The 12,982-nt window shown below is 41.1% G+C and overlaps 1 protein-coding gene across 2 annotated transcripts in view; it reads left to right on the forward strand.

Annotated features, from left to right (window-relative positions):
* TRMT6 (tRNA methyltransferase 6) overlaps positions 1-12,188 on the forward strand; it is a 30,345-nt gene extending 18,157 nt beyond the window's left edge. Inside the window, exons 3-13 of one of the 2 annotated variants that reach the window (XM_014546477.1) lie at positions 3-124; positions 3,203-3,330; positions 4,802-4,911; positions 5,380-5,471; positions 5,594-5,677; positions 5,930-6,054; positions 7,292-7,650; positions 8,269-8,354; positions 8,950-9,052; positions 9,158-9,244; positions 10,557-12,188. In XM_014546477.1, the coding sequence (XP_014401963.1) occupies positions 3-124; positions 3,203-3,330; positions 4,802-4,911; positions 5,380-5,471; positions 5,594-5,677; positions 5,930-6,054; positions 7,292-7,650; positions 8,269-8,354; positions 8,950-9,052; positions 9,158-9,244; positions 10,557-10,748 (1,488 nt within the window). In that variant the 3' untranslated portion in view covers positions 10,749-12,188. Of the gene's footprint in view, positions 125-3,202; positions 3,331-4,801; positions 4,912-5,379; positions 5,472-5,593; positions 5,678-5,929; positions 6,055-7,291; positions 7,651-8,268; positions 8,355-8,949; positions 9,053-9,157; positions 9,245-10,556 lie in introns of both variants that reach the window. The other variant, XM_014546478.1, reaches the window with a different exon arrangement.
* Positions 12,189-12,982: the final 794 nt, after the last annotated feature.

Here is a 12,982-nt window from a genome sequence, read left to right on the forward strand (position 1 = left end):
AGGGCTCAGGGGAGCAGCCGGGCCCACAGCCACCGCAGTCCGGGGACCACCGCATCGGCGACGGCGACTTCGTGGTGCTGAAACGGGAAGATGTGTTCAAAGCAGTGCAAGTCCAGAGAAGAAAGTGAGTCCGGTCGCTGACCTTAGGGGCCCAATTCCCCATCCTTTAGATACCCCCTACCTCCAGGTCTTCCCACGCCAGGTACCCTCCCATCGGGGTCCCATTCTTGGCTCTCTGCAACCCCAACGTCCTCTCTAGTGATGTCCTCCCCCCCGCCACCCAGGATGCCATCCTTGGCCCTCAATGTCTTCCTATTCCCTCCTGTCTTTCTGCAGAGACCGCCTTCTATGGTCGCATACCCGGGCCTCTGCCTTCAGCATCCTTCTCAGTCTTTGCACAGAGTGCCTTTTCCACCAGCATGCTCACCCCACTCCCTGTCCTGGGGTTCTCCCCCCTAGGTTCTTAAGATCTTCTCTCCTGTTTTCTCACAGAACTCAGTCTTCACCCTCTGATCTCATCCTTGCCTCTCAGCCCATCCCCTCCCCCTAAGCCCTTGTTCCTCCCTAATCCTGCAGCCAGGATCACTCCCACAAAAATGAAACCTCTCCGACCTTCGGTGGTCTTCTGGGCTCTTCTCTCCGTCTACAAGGACTGCCTGTCTACACTGAATAACTTACTGTGGAGTGTGGCATCGCTCTAGGATTCCAAATTTTACATCGGGGGATGCGTGGCTTGGAAAAGTTAAATTGCCCAGAGGCAGTTTAGTTTGCTCAAGGTCTCAGAACTTGAAATTAGGTTTGGTTTGTGAACCTGCAGATTAATTAATCACTCTGATTTAGTATTAGAAAAGTGGGGATTTTGCATAACTTTTAGCAGGGGTGGTGAGGTTGTTAAGTCCCAGTTGCTTATTAATGGTGGAAATGTACTGGGGTGTTTTGGTTATTGGTTAATTATCTGAAAAGTACAGCCACGCTTTCTTTTGAGTTGGGTTGTTATACAGCTTTTGACCCAGCAGTAAGTTCCATGCAGTGGCAAGAGAACAGCTAGCAGGCCGTGAGTCTAGGGATTGGGAGACTTAGAATTTCTGGTGAGTGCTCAGTTCAGATGAATTACTTTACTTCTTTGAAACTGGTATCGAATGTGAAACAAATAGCATAAGAAAATAATCTAATAATAGTCCCCAAAGCACCAAATGGTGACAACCGAGCTTTTTGCACAAGCACCAATCCACTAGAGAAAAGAAATATAAGTGGGGAGGGATTTTAGTCCAGAAATGTAATATCCACAGTAGCTTTTAGACATTTTTAAAATTTTCCATTGATAAAATACTCATTTTGGTGGTTGAAATTAGAGAAATTTTATAACATATCCCTCATCACTACTGTACTTTTGTATTCTTGAAACCAGTACTTTTTCCCCCCCTCAGAATATCTGATTAGAAATGTGTGCTTGCTCCAAAGTACATAAGTTTTGGAAAGTGCCAATAATAATTATTTAAACTTTTCATTGAAGTTTAATAGAGCAGCAACATTCTTAGGTTGTAAGTTCAATGAATGATCTCAAGGTTATACAACTGTATAATGACCGTGCAAGTGAAACTTCTTTTTTCCATACTGTCCTTTTAAGTTGCCTAATTTTGAAATGTGGTTGTTTGAGTGTGCTTCTTAATAATGTTCCCTTTTAGACAAGAACTTTTTTATTAACGAGGAGACAGTCAGCAACATCTTTATTTCTAAAAAGTACTCTTTAGGATTTTTTAAAAATTTGCAAACACTTTTCATCACTTTCCTTACCAGAAGCCACAGCATTAGTTTACATTTTATTTAGAAAATAACCCTCTAAGCTCAGCTAAATCTTAGGCCAGATTCTCCCTTCCCTTAGTGCTACCCTCATCTGGTTGGGCAGAAGCAATCCTGGGTATCTAGAAGGAGACTTGCAAATCCCACTCTTTTCCAGTGAAGCCTTGGCCCCACACCCCTCTTACTGGGCCCTGCTTTCCTGGATTCAGAGTTCTCTCAATGTGTGCCATGTCCTGAGCATCCTGAGATGAATTGGCCTTTGCTGGGTAGACTGTGTGGCATAGTGGAAAGAACCAGGCTTTGGGGGCAGGCAGACTTGGATTTGAATACCTGCTCCCACTTTTTAACTGTGAATCTTGGACAAGTCACGTTTCCCTGAGCCTCAGATTGCTCATCTGGAAATATGGTGCCCCGGGATTACTGCTAGAATTAAATAAAAAACAGCTAGCATATACTGCCTAGCCCCTGATTGACATTCAGCGGATGTTAGTTTTCTTCTTAAGAAAGGAAAGATTTTTGTTTTTGTGGAGCTTCTCTTTAAAGTTGTAATAAGAGCCCTAGATGTTTTGTTCAGTGCATAGAGCCTCGGCCTGTGGACCAAAGGGTCCTGGGTTCCATTCTGGTCAAGAGCACGTACCTAGGTTGCAGGCTCCTCCCCGGCCCGGGCCCTGGTCGGGGTGTGTGCAGGAGGCAATCAACCAATGTGTTTCTCTCATATTGATATTTCTCTCTGTCTTTCCCTCTCTCTTCCACTCTTGAAAAATCAATGGAAAAATATCCTTGGGTGAGAATTAAAAATAAATAAGATAAAATTGTAATAAGATAATAATCTGGGTAATGGGATTTTGTTTGCAATCAGCCATTCTCAATAAATGTTATTCTCACTGAAAAAAAAAATCTGGGTGGTTTATTTGTAAATTTAATTTGCTTTTACTAGGTAAGTTTCAAAGAAAATGGCCACTTAGGCTAGGGAATTAGTTAAATCTCCATCACCTCAATGATTGCTTAGTTTTGAGATTTTCTTATGTAAGTTGCAAGAAGTATCAGTGTGTGTCCAGCGGCCTGGCAATCTTGGCAACCCTTTATGCCACTTAGGAAGTCTGCAAGGCTGTGAGTTTGGACATCCTGTCGACAGTGCTAATTGGAATCACACCACTGCCTCGGAAGAGGAATGTCTTGTCCTTGTTTTTCATTCCAAAATAAATGTTTTTGTGGCTTCTTCATTAATGTTATGGCTCTGCCACAACCAGATTCGCTCTAGTTCATTTGTCAGTTCGTGTTCAGAGATAATGCTGTAGATCATCCTTTGTGAAGACCAGTTTTAAAATAAACTAGATCAAACATATCTTTTCTATTCAGAATGCAAATGAGATGTAGCTAATGATTGCATTTTCTTCCCTAGAAAAGTAACTTTTGAAAAACAGTGGTTCTATCTGGATAACGTCATTGGCCATAGTTATGGAACCACATTTGAAGTGACCAGTGGAGGAAGTCTTCAGCCTACGAAGAAAAAGGAAGAGCCTACTTCAGGTGCACTACTTTGGGTGTATGAAATAGGTGTTCTTGATCTGGCTAGTCAGAAATCTGTCACCCCCAGTTCGTTCTAAAGTGCTAGTCCAGCCAATCTCCAAAGAAGTCTAAACTCATAATCTAAGAACTATAGCTTGATGGAATGAAGCAAGGTCTGCCTTTGGCTTCGAGATACTTGGATTCTGCCTCCAGCCCATTGTTAACTCACTCTCTGCCCTTGGGCCAGGCATTTAATTCCATGAGTCCTTGCTGTTTCAGTGTAAGTGCAGATGCAGTGCCCTTTCAGTGCCCAGAAGCTGAGTAAAGCTTTGAGGTAGTTTACGAATAGGGTGGAGGTTAAGAGGTCTGGCTCATTAGGTTGAAGTTTCATCTCTCTTACTTGCCTTGTAACCTTGGGCAAGTTAATTGGTTTCTCTAAGTCTTATATCCTTATCTGTAAAATGGGGCTATAAACATTTAATGCCTAGGATATAGTGAGCATTCAGTCACATGACATATAGAAAGCTCTTAATAGTACCTTGCTTATAGTAAAGGCCCCATAATTTTAGCTGTTATTATTAATTAAAATGCAATACTTAATATTTGTTAAAAAAGATGTACTTAAAATATTTTATTAATAAAATAAATATTAAGTAATTTTAAAAGTAAATGATTAAAATACTATTCAAGTTCTGGTTCAAACCAGTTCATTAAATATTTTTTAATTAACATCCGTATTTTTATTAAGTACCAGATATGTTCTAGAAATGATTAGTCATTGCGATTATAGCAATTCATGAGATGGATCATGCCATACAATTTATTAGTGGGAAACACCAAAAATAATCTGGTAGGTAAGCAAACCAGATGGTGATGTGTGCTATGAAGATGACAAAGCAGGGACATGTATTGGAGGCTGATTGGATGAGCTGAGACTTGGCTGAGATGATAGAGCTCAGCCCTGAGTGATGGAAAAGATCCAGCCACTCACATCTGTCATAAGAGCATTGCAGGCAGAGAGAGCAGCAAGTACCAACGCCCCGCTCTGGGACCATGCTTAGGGGCTTAGGAACAGAAAGAAGGGCAATGTGGTTGAGTATGGGGGTCAAAAAATGAGGCCAAAAGAAGATAGCCAGGAGCCAGATCATACACAACTTTGCAGGTCATCTTTGGATTGTATTCTCATTGCTAGAGGAAGCCTCTGTGGTTTTGTGCATCAGAATAAATAAGCCAGTTTGCATTTTAGAGAACTCTGGTGTCAGGTGTATTGTAACAGGGCAAGAGTGGGAGCAGGAAGATGAGTTAGAGGATTGGAGTAGTCATGGCAAGATAGGATGGTGGAACTGGAAGGCAAAATTTGCATGTACATTCCAGTGGAACTGGAAGGCAAATTTGAGTGACTGATGGGCTGGTTGTGGATATGAACTTAGAAGAAGGAAGATTTTAAAATAATTTCAGATCATAAATGTCATAAAGCAATTTCCTTCCTTAGAGACCAAAGAAGCGGGCACTGATAATCGAAATATAGTTGATGATGGGAAATCTCAGAAACTTACTCAAGATGACATAAAAGCTTTAAAGGACAAGGGCATTAAAGGAGAGGTAATATTCAAAGGATACTGTGTTTTGTTTTTGTTTGGTATTTAGGGAATTGCTTGGTTTTTAAAGCAGAATTTACCCAAAGTAAAATGTAAAAATACTGCATACTTGTTAGAAATAGCTTGGAATGTACATGCAATTCAGTATATCAAAAATTTCATTTAACAACTTAGTGCCTATTAGAGCTTAACTTTATTTTCAGCAATGTTTTCAGCTAGTGTCTTCAAGAATGACAGTTGCCTTGCCCTCTCTTGTGTTTTTACTGTATATCTCTGTTCTTTTATCTTGGTTTAAATGGAGTTATAAAGTACTTGTATTTGAATACAAATTCTAGATAGAGTAAAAAACTACAAAGTTCATCCATGTGGACTTCTATGGAAAAGGGACTGGAGAGTCAGACATTTGTCTACATTCTGGGGTAAGAAACCTAAAATAAAATATCAGGAAATCTGCCTGCTTCTTTTCTTATAGGAAATAGTTCAGCAGTTAATAGAAAATAGCACAACATTCCGAGACAAGACAGAATTTGCTCAAGATAAATATATAAAAAAGAAGAAAAAGAAGTAAGTTTTTGTTTGAAAAGGAAACATTAAACATTTTTGTAGCTTTAAAAAACATGTTATTAAAAATAAAATATTTTAAACCAGTTTTTGAAACTTGGCGCTCTGTTTTTTTCTTCCTCCAGATATGAAGCCATCGTTACTGTTGTGAAACCAACTACCCGCATCCTTTCAATTATGTATTATGCCAGAGAACCTGGAAAAATTAAGTACGCTTTGTTTCTTTCAAAAGTATAATTGGGGGAAAATATATCTTTAAGAAAGTCATGATTTTAAGTAAAGTGAAAAACTTGCTCACCTGAATAAAGTATTCTACCTCAGAAATTGTAAGTTCTTTGTACTATTGCTTTGATAATCTTATCAACATACTTTTAATGAAACAAATCTTGAAAAATGATTATTAAAATAATGGGACTTGCTTAGCTAAAATGAGTGAATCATTCTTTTTTATTTTATTTTAGCCACATGAGATATGATACACTAGCCCAGATGTTGACATTGGGAAACATTCGTGCTGGCAATAAAATGATTGTGATGGAAACGTGTGCAGGCTTAGTGCTGGGTGCTATGATGGAACGAATGGGAGGTAAGTTTTAACATTTTCAAGTTCATGATTTGAGTAGAGGAGTCTAAAAAATAAAAAATGTAATCTCATGGAAAGTGAGGTTGAATTACTTGAGGTTATTGAAATGACTTGGGCTTGCACAGCTCCAGCCCCCAGGACCATGCTGCACAGCCCACATCTCCCAGCCTGTGCTGTGTTGGCACCCACAGATGGCAGTTGTCCTTCCCAGCTTCAGGAGCAGTGGGGATGGTTCTCAAGCCTGTGCCTGGCTAAGACCTCCAGGGCAATGATTTCAGTAAACTCAGATAGCTGGTGCTCATCTTACTGGTCTGAATTGAGTGGGAAAAATACGAAGGATATATTCTCTCCTGGAAGATATAACACAGGCTGATTTGCCTGTTCTTTCTCTGACCCATAGAAGATAAGAACTTTTGCCTGGCCCATGTGGCCCAGTGGTTGAGCGTCAACCTATGAACCACGAGGTCACAGTTCAATTCCCAGTCAGGGCACCTGCTTGGGTTGTAGGCTTAATCCCCGATGTTTCTATCTTTCCCTCTCCCTTGCTCTCTGAAATTAATACAAATATATTTTAAAAAAGAAAAAAAAAATTTTCAACCACCTTGTTTGAAAGTAATGACACTGGGCTGGGGGGAAGCTGAGAACCAGTCACCAATCATGTGATATCCAAATTTACACAATCACGGGGTTTTACGATAGTATCAAGTGGTGGTAAGCTTGTTTAAACTCCCTGTTTATCTGTTTGGGATTTATATTACATCCATTGGGAGTACTCATAGACTCCAAACTCCCATCATCTGTCAGCCTCTGAGCAGAGTCAAGTAGAGAGAACTTGAGTCTTCTTACTGTGGAGGACCATGAGGATTTGCAAAATCTAGAGCAGTGGTTCTCAACCTTCCTCATGCCGCAACCCTTTAATACAGTTCCTCATGTTGTGGTGACCCCCAACCATAAAATTATTTTCGTTGCTACTTCATAACTGTAATTTTGCTACTGTTATGAATCGTAATGTAAATATCTGATATGCAGGATGTATTTTCATTGTTACAAATTGAACATAATTAAAGCATAGTGATTAATCACAAAAACAATATGTAATTATATATGTGTTTTCCGATGGTCTTAGGCGACCCCTGTGAAAGGGTCGTTCGACCCCCAAAGGAGTCGCGACCCACAGGTTGAGAACTGCTGATCTAGAGTCACTTTCTTCAAGAGATGTTTGTTTCTTTTGTCTGTTCAGGTTTTGGTTCCATTATTCAGCTGTACCCGGGAGGTGGCCCAGTTCGGGCAGCAACAACATGTTTTGGATTTCCAAAATCATTCCTCAGTGGTCTTTATGAATTCCCACTCAACAAAGTGGACAGTCTCCTAAAAGGAACATTTTCTGCCGAGATGTTATCTTCAGAGCTAAAAGACAGTGCTTCAGTGGAAGACAGTAATGGCACACCGGAGGAAAAACGGACTCCAGGACAAGAGAACGAAGACAGCGTGGCAGAGGCCCCAGAGAGCACTCCCCCCAAAGAGCAAGAAACCATGGAAATTGTCTCTCAAGACCCAGAGTATAAGGATCCTAAAGAGAGAGGAAGCAAAAAGGATTATGTAAGAACGTTAGAGTCCCCACTGCCCTCATAATATTCCCCTCAGGACCTCAGTTAATTTTGTTTAAGCACTGAGATTTGATTTGGCTTTGCAGCATCAGCTCCCAAAATAATAAATACCACACACAACAGATGGAGAAAGAGTGTGTGTGTGGGTGCACATGTGTGTGATATAATCTATGAGATGGAGTTTTATGATACAGAAATGTTGTATATAGTAGTTTAATGATGGTTTAATAACACAATGGGCTGCCTTGTGTGTTTTCAGCTTCCTTAGCAATGACCTCCTGTTGCTTTAGTCCAGCGGTTCTCAACCTGTGGGTCGCGACCCCTTTGGCAGTCGAACCACCCTTTCACAGGGGTCGCCTAAGACCATCCTGCATATCAGATATTTACATGACGATTCATAACAGTAGCAGCATTACAGTTATGAAGTAGCAACGAAAATAATTTTATGGTTGGGTCACAACATGAGGAACTGTATTTAAAGGGCCAGAAGGTTGGGAACCACTGCTTTTGTCCAAGTTGATAAATATTGTTAAAATGTTTTGGCATACCAGCATTTCCATAAGCCTGACTGAATGACCTCAGGACATTGGTTTCTCATTTTTTCTTGAAGATTCAGGAAAAGCAGAGGAGACAAGAAGAGCAGAGGAGAAGACAGTTAGAGGCTGCTGCTCTGCTGAGTGAAAGGAACGCAGATGGGTGCGTTGATGAAAGAATGCGGGCAACACCTTGCTGCACATGGGCTCTGCCTCAAACAGATCAGCATTCTCTGCTTGTCTGCTTTGATTCTAGTGGGAGCAGAGATAATTGTGTCTTGGGTTTTTAAAGAAAGGAGGCTGCATCTGGTGGAAGTGGGAAATTGGACTGGTTTCAGAGTTTTTAAAGATATTTGAAATTTCTCCAATGATGGTGCATCTGCTGGGGCTGCGGATGGTGGGGCATTCAGATTGATTTGAAATTGGCTAATGCGAGGGCTAGGGAGACCTGCCAAAGAGAGAGAGAGATTCAGTTGCCTGCAAAGCCAGCATCATGATGTTGGATTTGTTTCTAGATGATTTTTAAAAAAATCAAGAATGTTAAGTGCTACTTAGAGTTGCCAGGCACCATGAGAGCTTATAATTCAGTTTGTTTTCTAGAAATTAATAGCTCATAATTTTATTTGGAGTTTCTGGAATGTACATAAAGCTCCTCTTTGTGCAAGACATGCAAATACATGATCATTTTAGATGTATTTTAAAACCTATGCTCCATTTTGGGAGCATAGAGAGGAACATATCCAACATCTTTCTTGCAGTTTAATTGTAGCCAGTCGTTTCCATCCCACTCCACTGCTGCTGTCGTTGCTGGACTTCGTGGCCCCTTCAAGGCCATTCGTGGTCTACTGCCAGTATAAAGAGGTAATACTAAAACAGAATGGAGGGGAATTCTTGTATCCGAATATTGATTCTCAAATTATGTGGTCCTAGAAGTAATTCTTAACAGAACTTTCTCTATGCCTTCAGCCTTTGTTGGAATGCTACACAAAACTGCGGGAAAGAGGAGGGGTCATCAACCTCAGGCTGTCTGAAACCTGGCTCAGAAATTACCAGGTACGTGTTCTTACAGCCAGTCCCAGGAGCTGCTCGCCGGAGTCTCTGGCTGCTTGCAGTAGTGCCGGAAGTTGTCAAATACAGATATCCCCATTTCTGTATAGAGATGACACTGTCTCTCACGCCTATGACTCAGAGAAAGGGCCCTGATCTTTCCTGACCCTTTCTTTCTCCTTTCGTGTCAGGGTCTGTTACTGTGTAACTCTAGGAACATTTAATATGCAAAGCATTCTGGTTGTGTTTACTCAAGGCCTCAAGATCACTGTGGGGGAAACAACTGACAAGAGCAAAATCCCCAAGCCAAGAAAGTGACCCTCCCATCTCTGCTCAGATATTTTTGCATCAAGCTTCAGGATTGTTAGTGGGCTCTGTGTCAGTTCAGGTCCTCTGGAAGGCGTATGTCAAGATGGAATTAGAAGTGTAAGAGATTTTTTTTTTTTCAGGGAAAATGCCTCTGAAAGATAAGGGGAGAGGGAACAGGATTAGGTAGGGAGAGTCGTCAGACCATGATGCAGGTCTGGTGCCTATGAAAAGAGGGGGACAAAGGGGTAGGGGAAGAAGGCTGCAGTGCTGCTCTGAGAAAGTGCCAGCCAGGATCATGGGGAGCCCCAGAGCAAAGACTTCCCACTAAAGGAGCCCTGTGTTGGGCAGAAATGGTGCAGTCCTGGTAGCCATTCCGTTATCAACTTGGAGCAGCCATGGCCTCCATGGGAGTGGAGGCTCCAGCAGATCCCAAAGGAGCAGCTGCTAGAAGCTTTCTGCTGCTTGAAATCCTCACAGCCAGTTCCCTCTTGAAAGAGCTGAGGGAACACCTCCATGCTGCCACAGGCTCTGCCCTGCTGCTTGGACATCTTGCTTGTCTTACAGGACGCTACTGTCCTGGGCTGTCCTGCCCTCCAGGGCAGCCATCGTATTTAGCTGTGGTAGCAGGAGAGAAGTCTTGTCAGAGTCAACAGGGCATAGGAAAGGGAGACTGGCATATGTCCAGTAGCTACATCTCCATGGACCCAAGCCCCACCATTGGCCATGATGCATCCAGACCTAGAGCACTGCACAAACCATTTGCCACCAGAAACTTGCTTCAGGGTGAAGAGAAGCAGCTTCAGTTTTATTTTTCACGAGAAAATCACTTAAATCAATTTCGGTACTTTTATTAACAATCATTTAAGGGGTGGAGCTCCTTAGGAATTGGCTCATTTAAATGTTCAAGAGAATCTGTGTCATTTAAATTCTGGTTTCTGGCATGTATATTGTTAGCATGTACTTCACCTGCTTAGGAAAACATGAGTGTCCCTCTTTCTGTCTTGATTAGGTTTTACCAGATCGAAGTCATCCCAAACTGCTGATGAGTGGAGGTGGGGGGTACCTTCTCTCAGGCTTCACTGTCACCATGGACAACCTTAAAGCAGACCCTGGTCTCAAATCCAACTCAAGCACTTTAGAATTACGCAAGACTGAAGAACCAGCAGCTAAAAAACGGAAATGTCCAGAGTCTGACTCTTAACCTTTCGAAAGTTGCTTTGATTTTTGTTCTTAGGCGTATACACTTAGGAAGTAAACTTTAAATGTCCTAAGAATAAGATTATGTCTGTACACTTGTTCTTGAGAAAGATAAGTAAGCCTTTGTTCACCTCTGACAGATGAATCTGGTCTGTCAAAACCTTGAGCCAAAATACCCAGGCCTGGGTATGCAGTGGGCTGAGATATGGCCAATTCTGTTTATTTCACAGCAATACACTAAGTACTTTTAGTACTCCATGCAGATATCTTGAGAATTTAGACATCCTAAAGATATATTTATACAAGACTTTGTTTATGTGTTAAGCAGAATAACACAGCATAGTTAAAACTTGGTGGGTACTTTAAGGAAGGAATTTGTGGAAAAATTTCCCTGTTCCACTCTCTGCAACCTAAGCAATACTGATGTGTGTGTTAGATTTACAGTACCAAAAATGTCCACCCTCTTCCCTGCAGTGGAAGAAACTTTTAAAATGCCAGATGCTTTATTTTAATAGTTGACAACCTAGGAAAGTCAAGTATTTATTTTATTGCTTTTTTTGTTGATAGAAAGGTGTAGTAGGGTGCTTTTTTGTATTAATTTACCAATCTCCTCATTCTTTATTCTAAATAAAGTGACTAGAATTTTGGAGTACTATTCAATTAAAGGAAACAAAGGGTTTTTTCCCTCCCCAGAGACGTATGGAGATACATAATTGTATACACAAATATACGTACAGTGAGTCCTCATTTAACGTTGTCAGTAGATTCTGTGACTTGAAGCGAAAACAATGTATACTGAAACCAATTTTACCATAGGCTAGTTCATAGAAACAACAGTTAAGTTCTTACGGCATCTCACCTATGTTATAATGAAATTACACTGAATGAACCAATGTTATCTGAGGACCTGCTGTATATGGATGTTGGTATATATTCATATATATAGATATTTATATATATATACACATACACACGGAGACAGGATGCACTATTCCTATGACTCTGACAAAGTTTAGCACAGGGCTTAGACCAGTTCTCATTGCATTAGTGTCACTCCTTGTCAAATGTATTTTAAAGTGCCTTTTTGGTGATTATTAATGCTGGTTTGTTGAGCTCTGGCATGATTAGTTGTTTAGTCTTTTTAAGCTCTGAAAAAATATAATCACATTATTTGGGCATCTGCTGCAGCCAAGAAAAGTATTTCAAGTCAGCCAAGGCTCTTGTCCACGAGTCTTGCTCACTTAAATACGCTCATTGTGTGTACGTATTGTTCACATCGTTAGAGTACAGATGCAAATCATCAGCCAGGGGCATCTCAGAAAAAAAAGCGTTTCCTAATAGCATGCACTATTTTAATAATGGCCAGTGTGATTACCAGGTACAGTTCTGATTCTTTTTTCTTAAAACAATTGCTTTCAAAGAATAAAAGTGTTTTCTACTGGGATCTGTTGTACTGACATTAATGATGCCGTCTGTGACACCGCATTCACTGGCTTTCGGCCGATTGTGACACATGGTCTGTAAGAAAACATGTCCCGAGTGGCACCTCACTAGACTTGTCTTTGCAAACAATCCTTGCAGGTGTCACCCAGGTACAACCAGTTAAGTTTGGTCAAGGGGAACGGTGCATAGACTCATTCAGTAGTGGCTGGTCTCCACTGGTGACTGTTAGAACCATCGCCTCCTTGGGACTCAGCCCATTCCCAAGTTCCATTCTATCCATTCAGTCTGTTGTTGTGCACTACTGTGTGCCCACCGAGCTACCCCTGGGGTTGACTTGTGGACTGATCTCATGCCCTAGCAGCAAGTTAACCCTAACCTTTGAAAGTTATTTTCCTCTCAATATAGTTTACTTTGAGGACTGGTGATTTGTGGTTTGAAAACCTGTCTAAACATACAGTGACAGACTCAAGGAAGAGAGGAGACAAAAAAGAAAAATGTGATTGATTTAAATTAGGGTCACCAAAGTATAGCCCACAAGTCTAATCTTGCCTGCACTAGCAGCAAGTTAACCCTAACCTTTGAAAGTTATTTTCCTCTCAATATAGTTTACTTTGAGGACTGGTGATTTGTGGTTTGAAAACCTGTCTAAACATACAGTGACAGACTCAAGGAAGAGAGGAGACAAAAAAGAAAAATGTGATTGATTTAAATTAGGGTCACCAAAGTATAGCCCACAAGTCTAATCTTGCTCATTGCCAGTATGGCCTGCAAGCTAAAAATGACTTTTCCATTTTT

Source organism: Myotis brandtii, unplaced genomic scaffold (genome assembly GCF_000412655.1).
Source record: "Myotis brandtii unplaced genomic scaffold, ASM41265v1 scaffold45, whole genome shotgun sequence".
Lineage (NCBI taxonomy): Eukaryota > Metazoa > Chordata > Mammalia > Chiroptera > Vespertilionidae > Myotis > Myotis brandtii.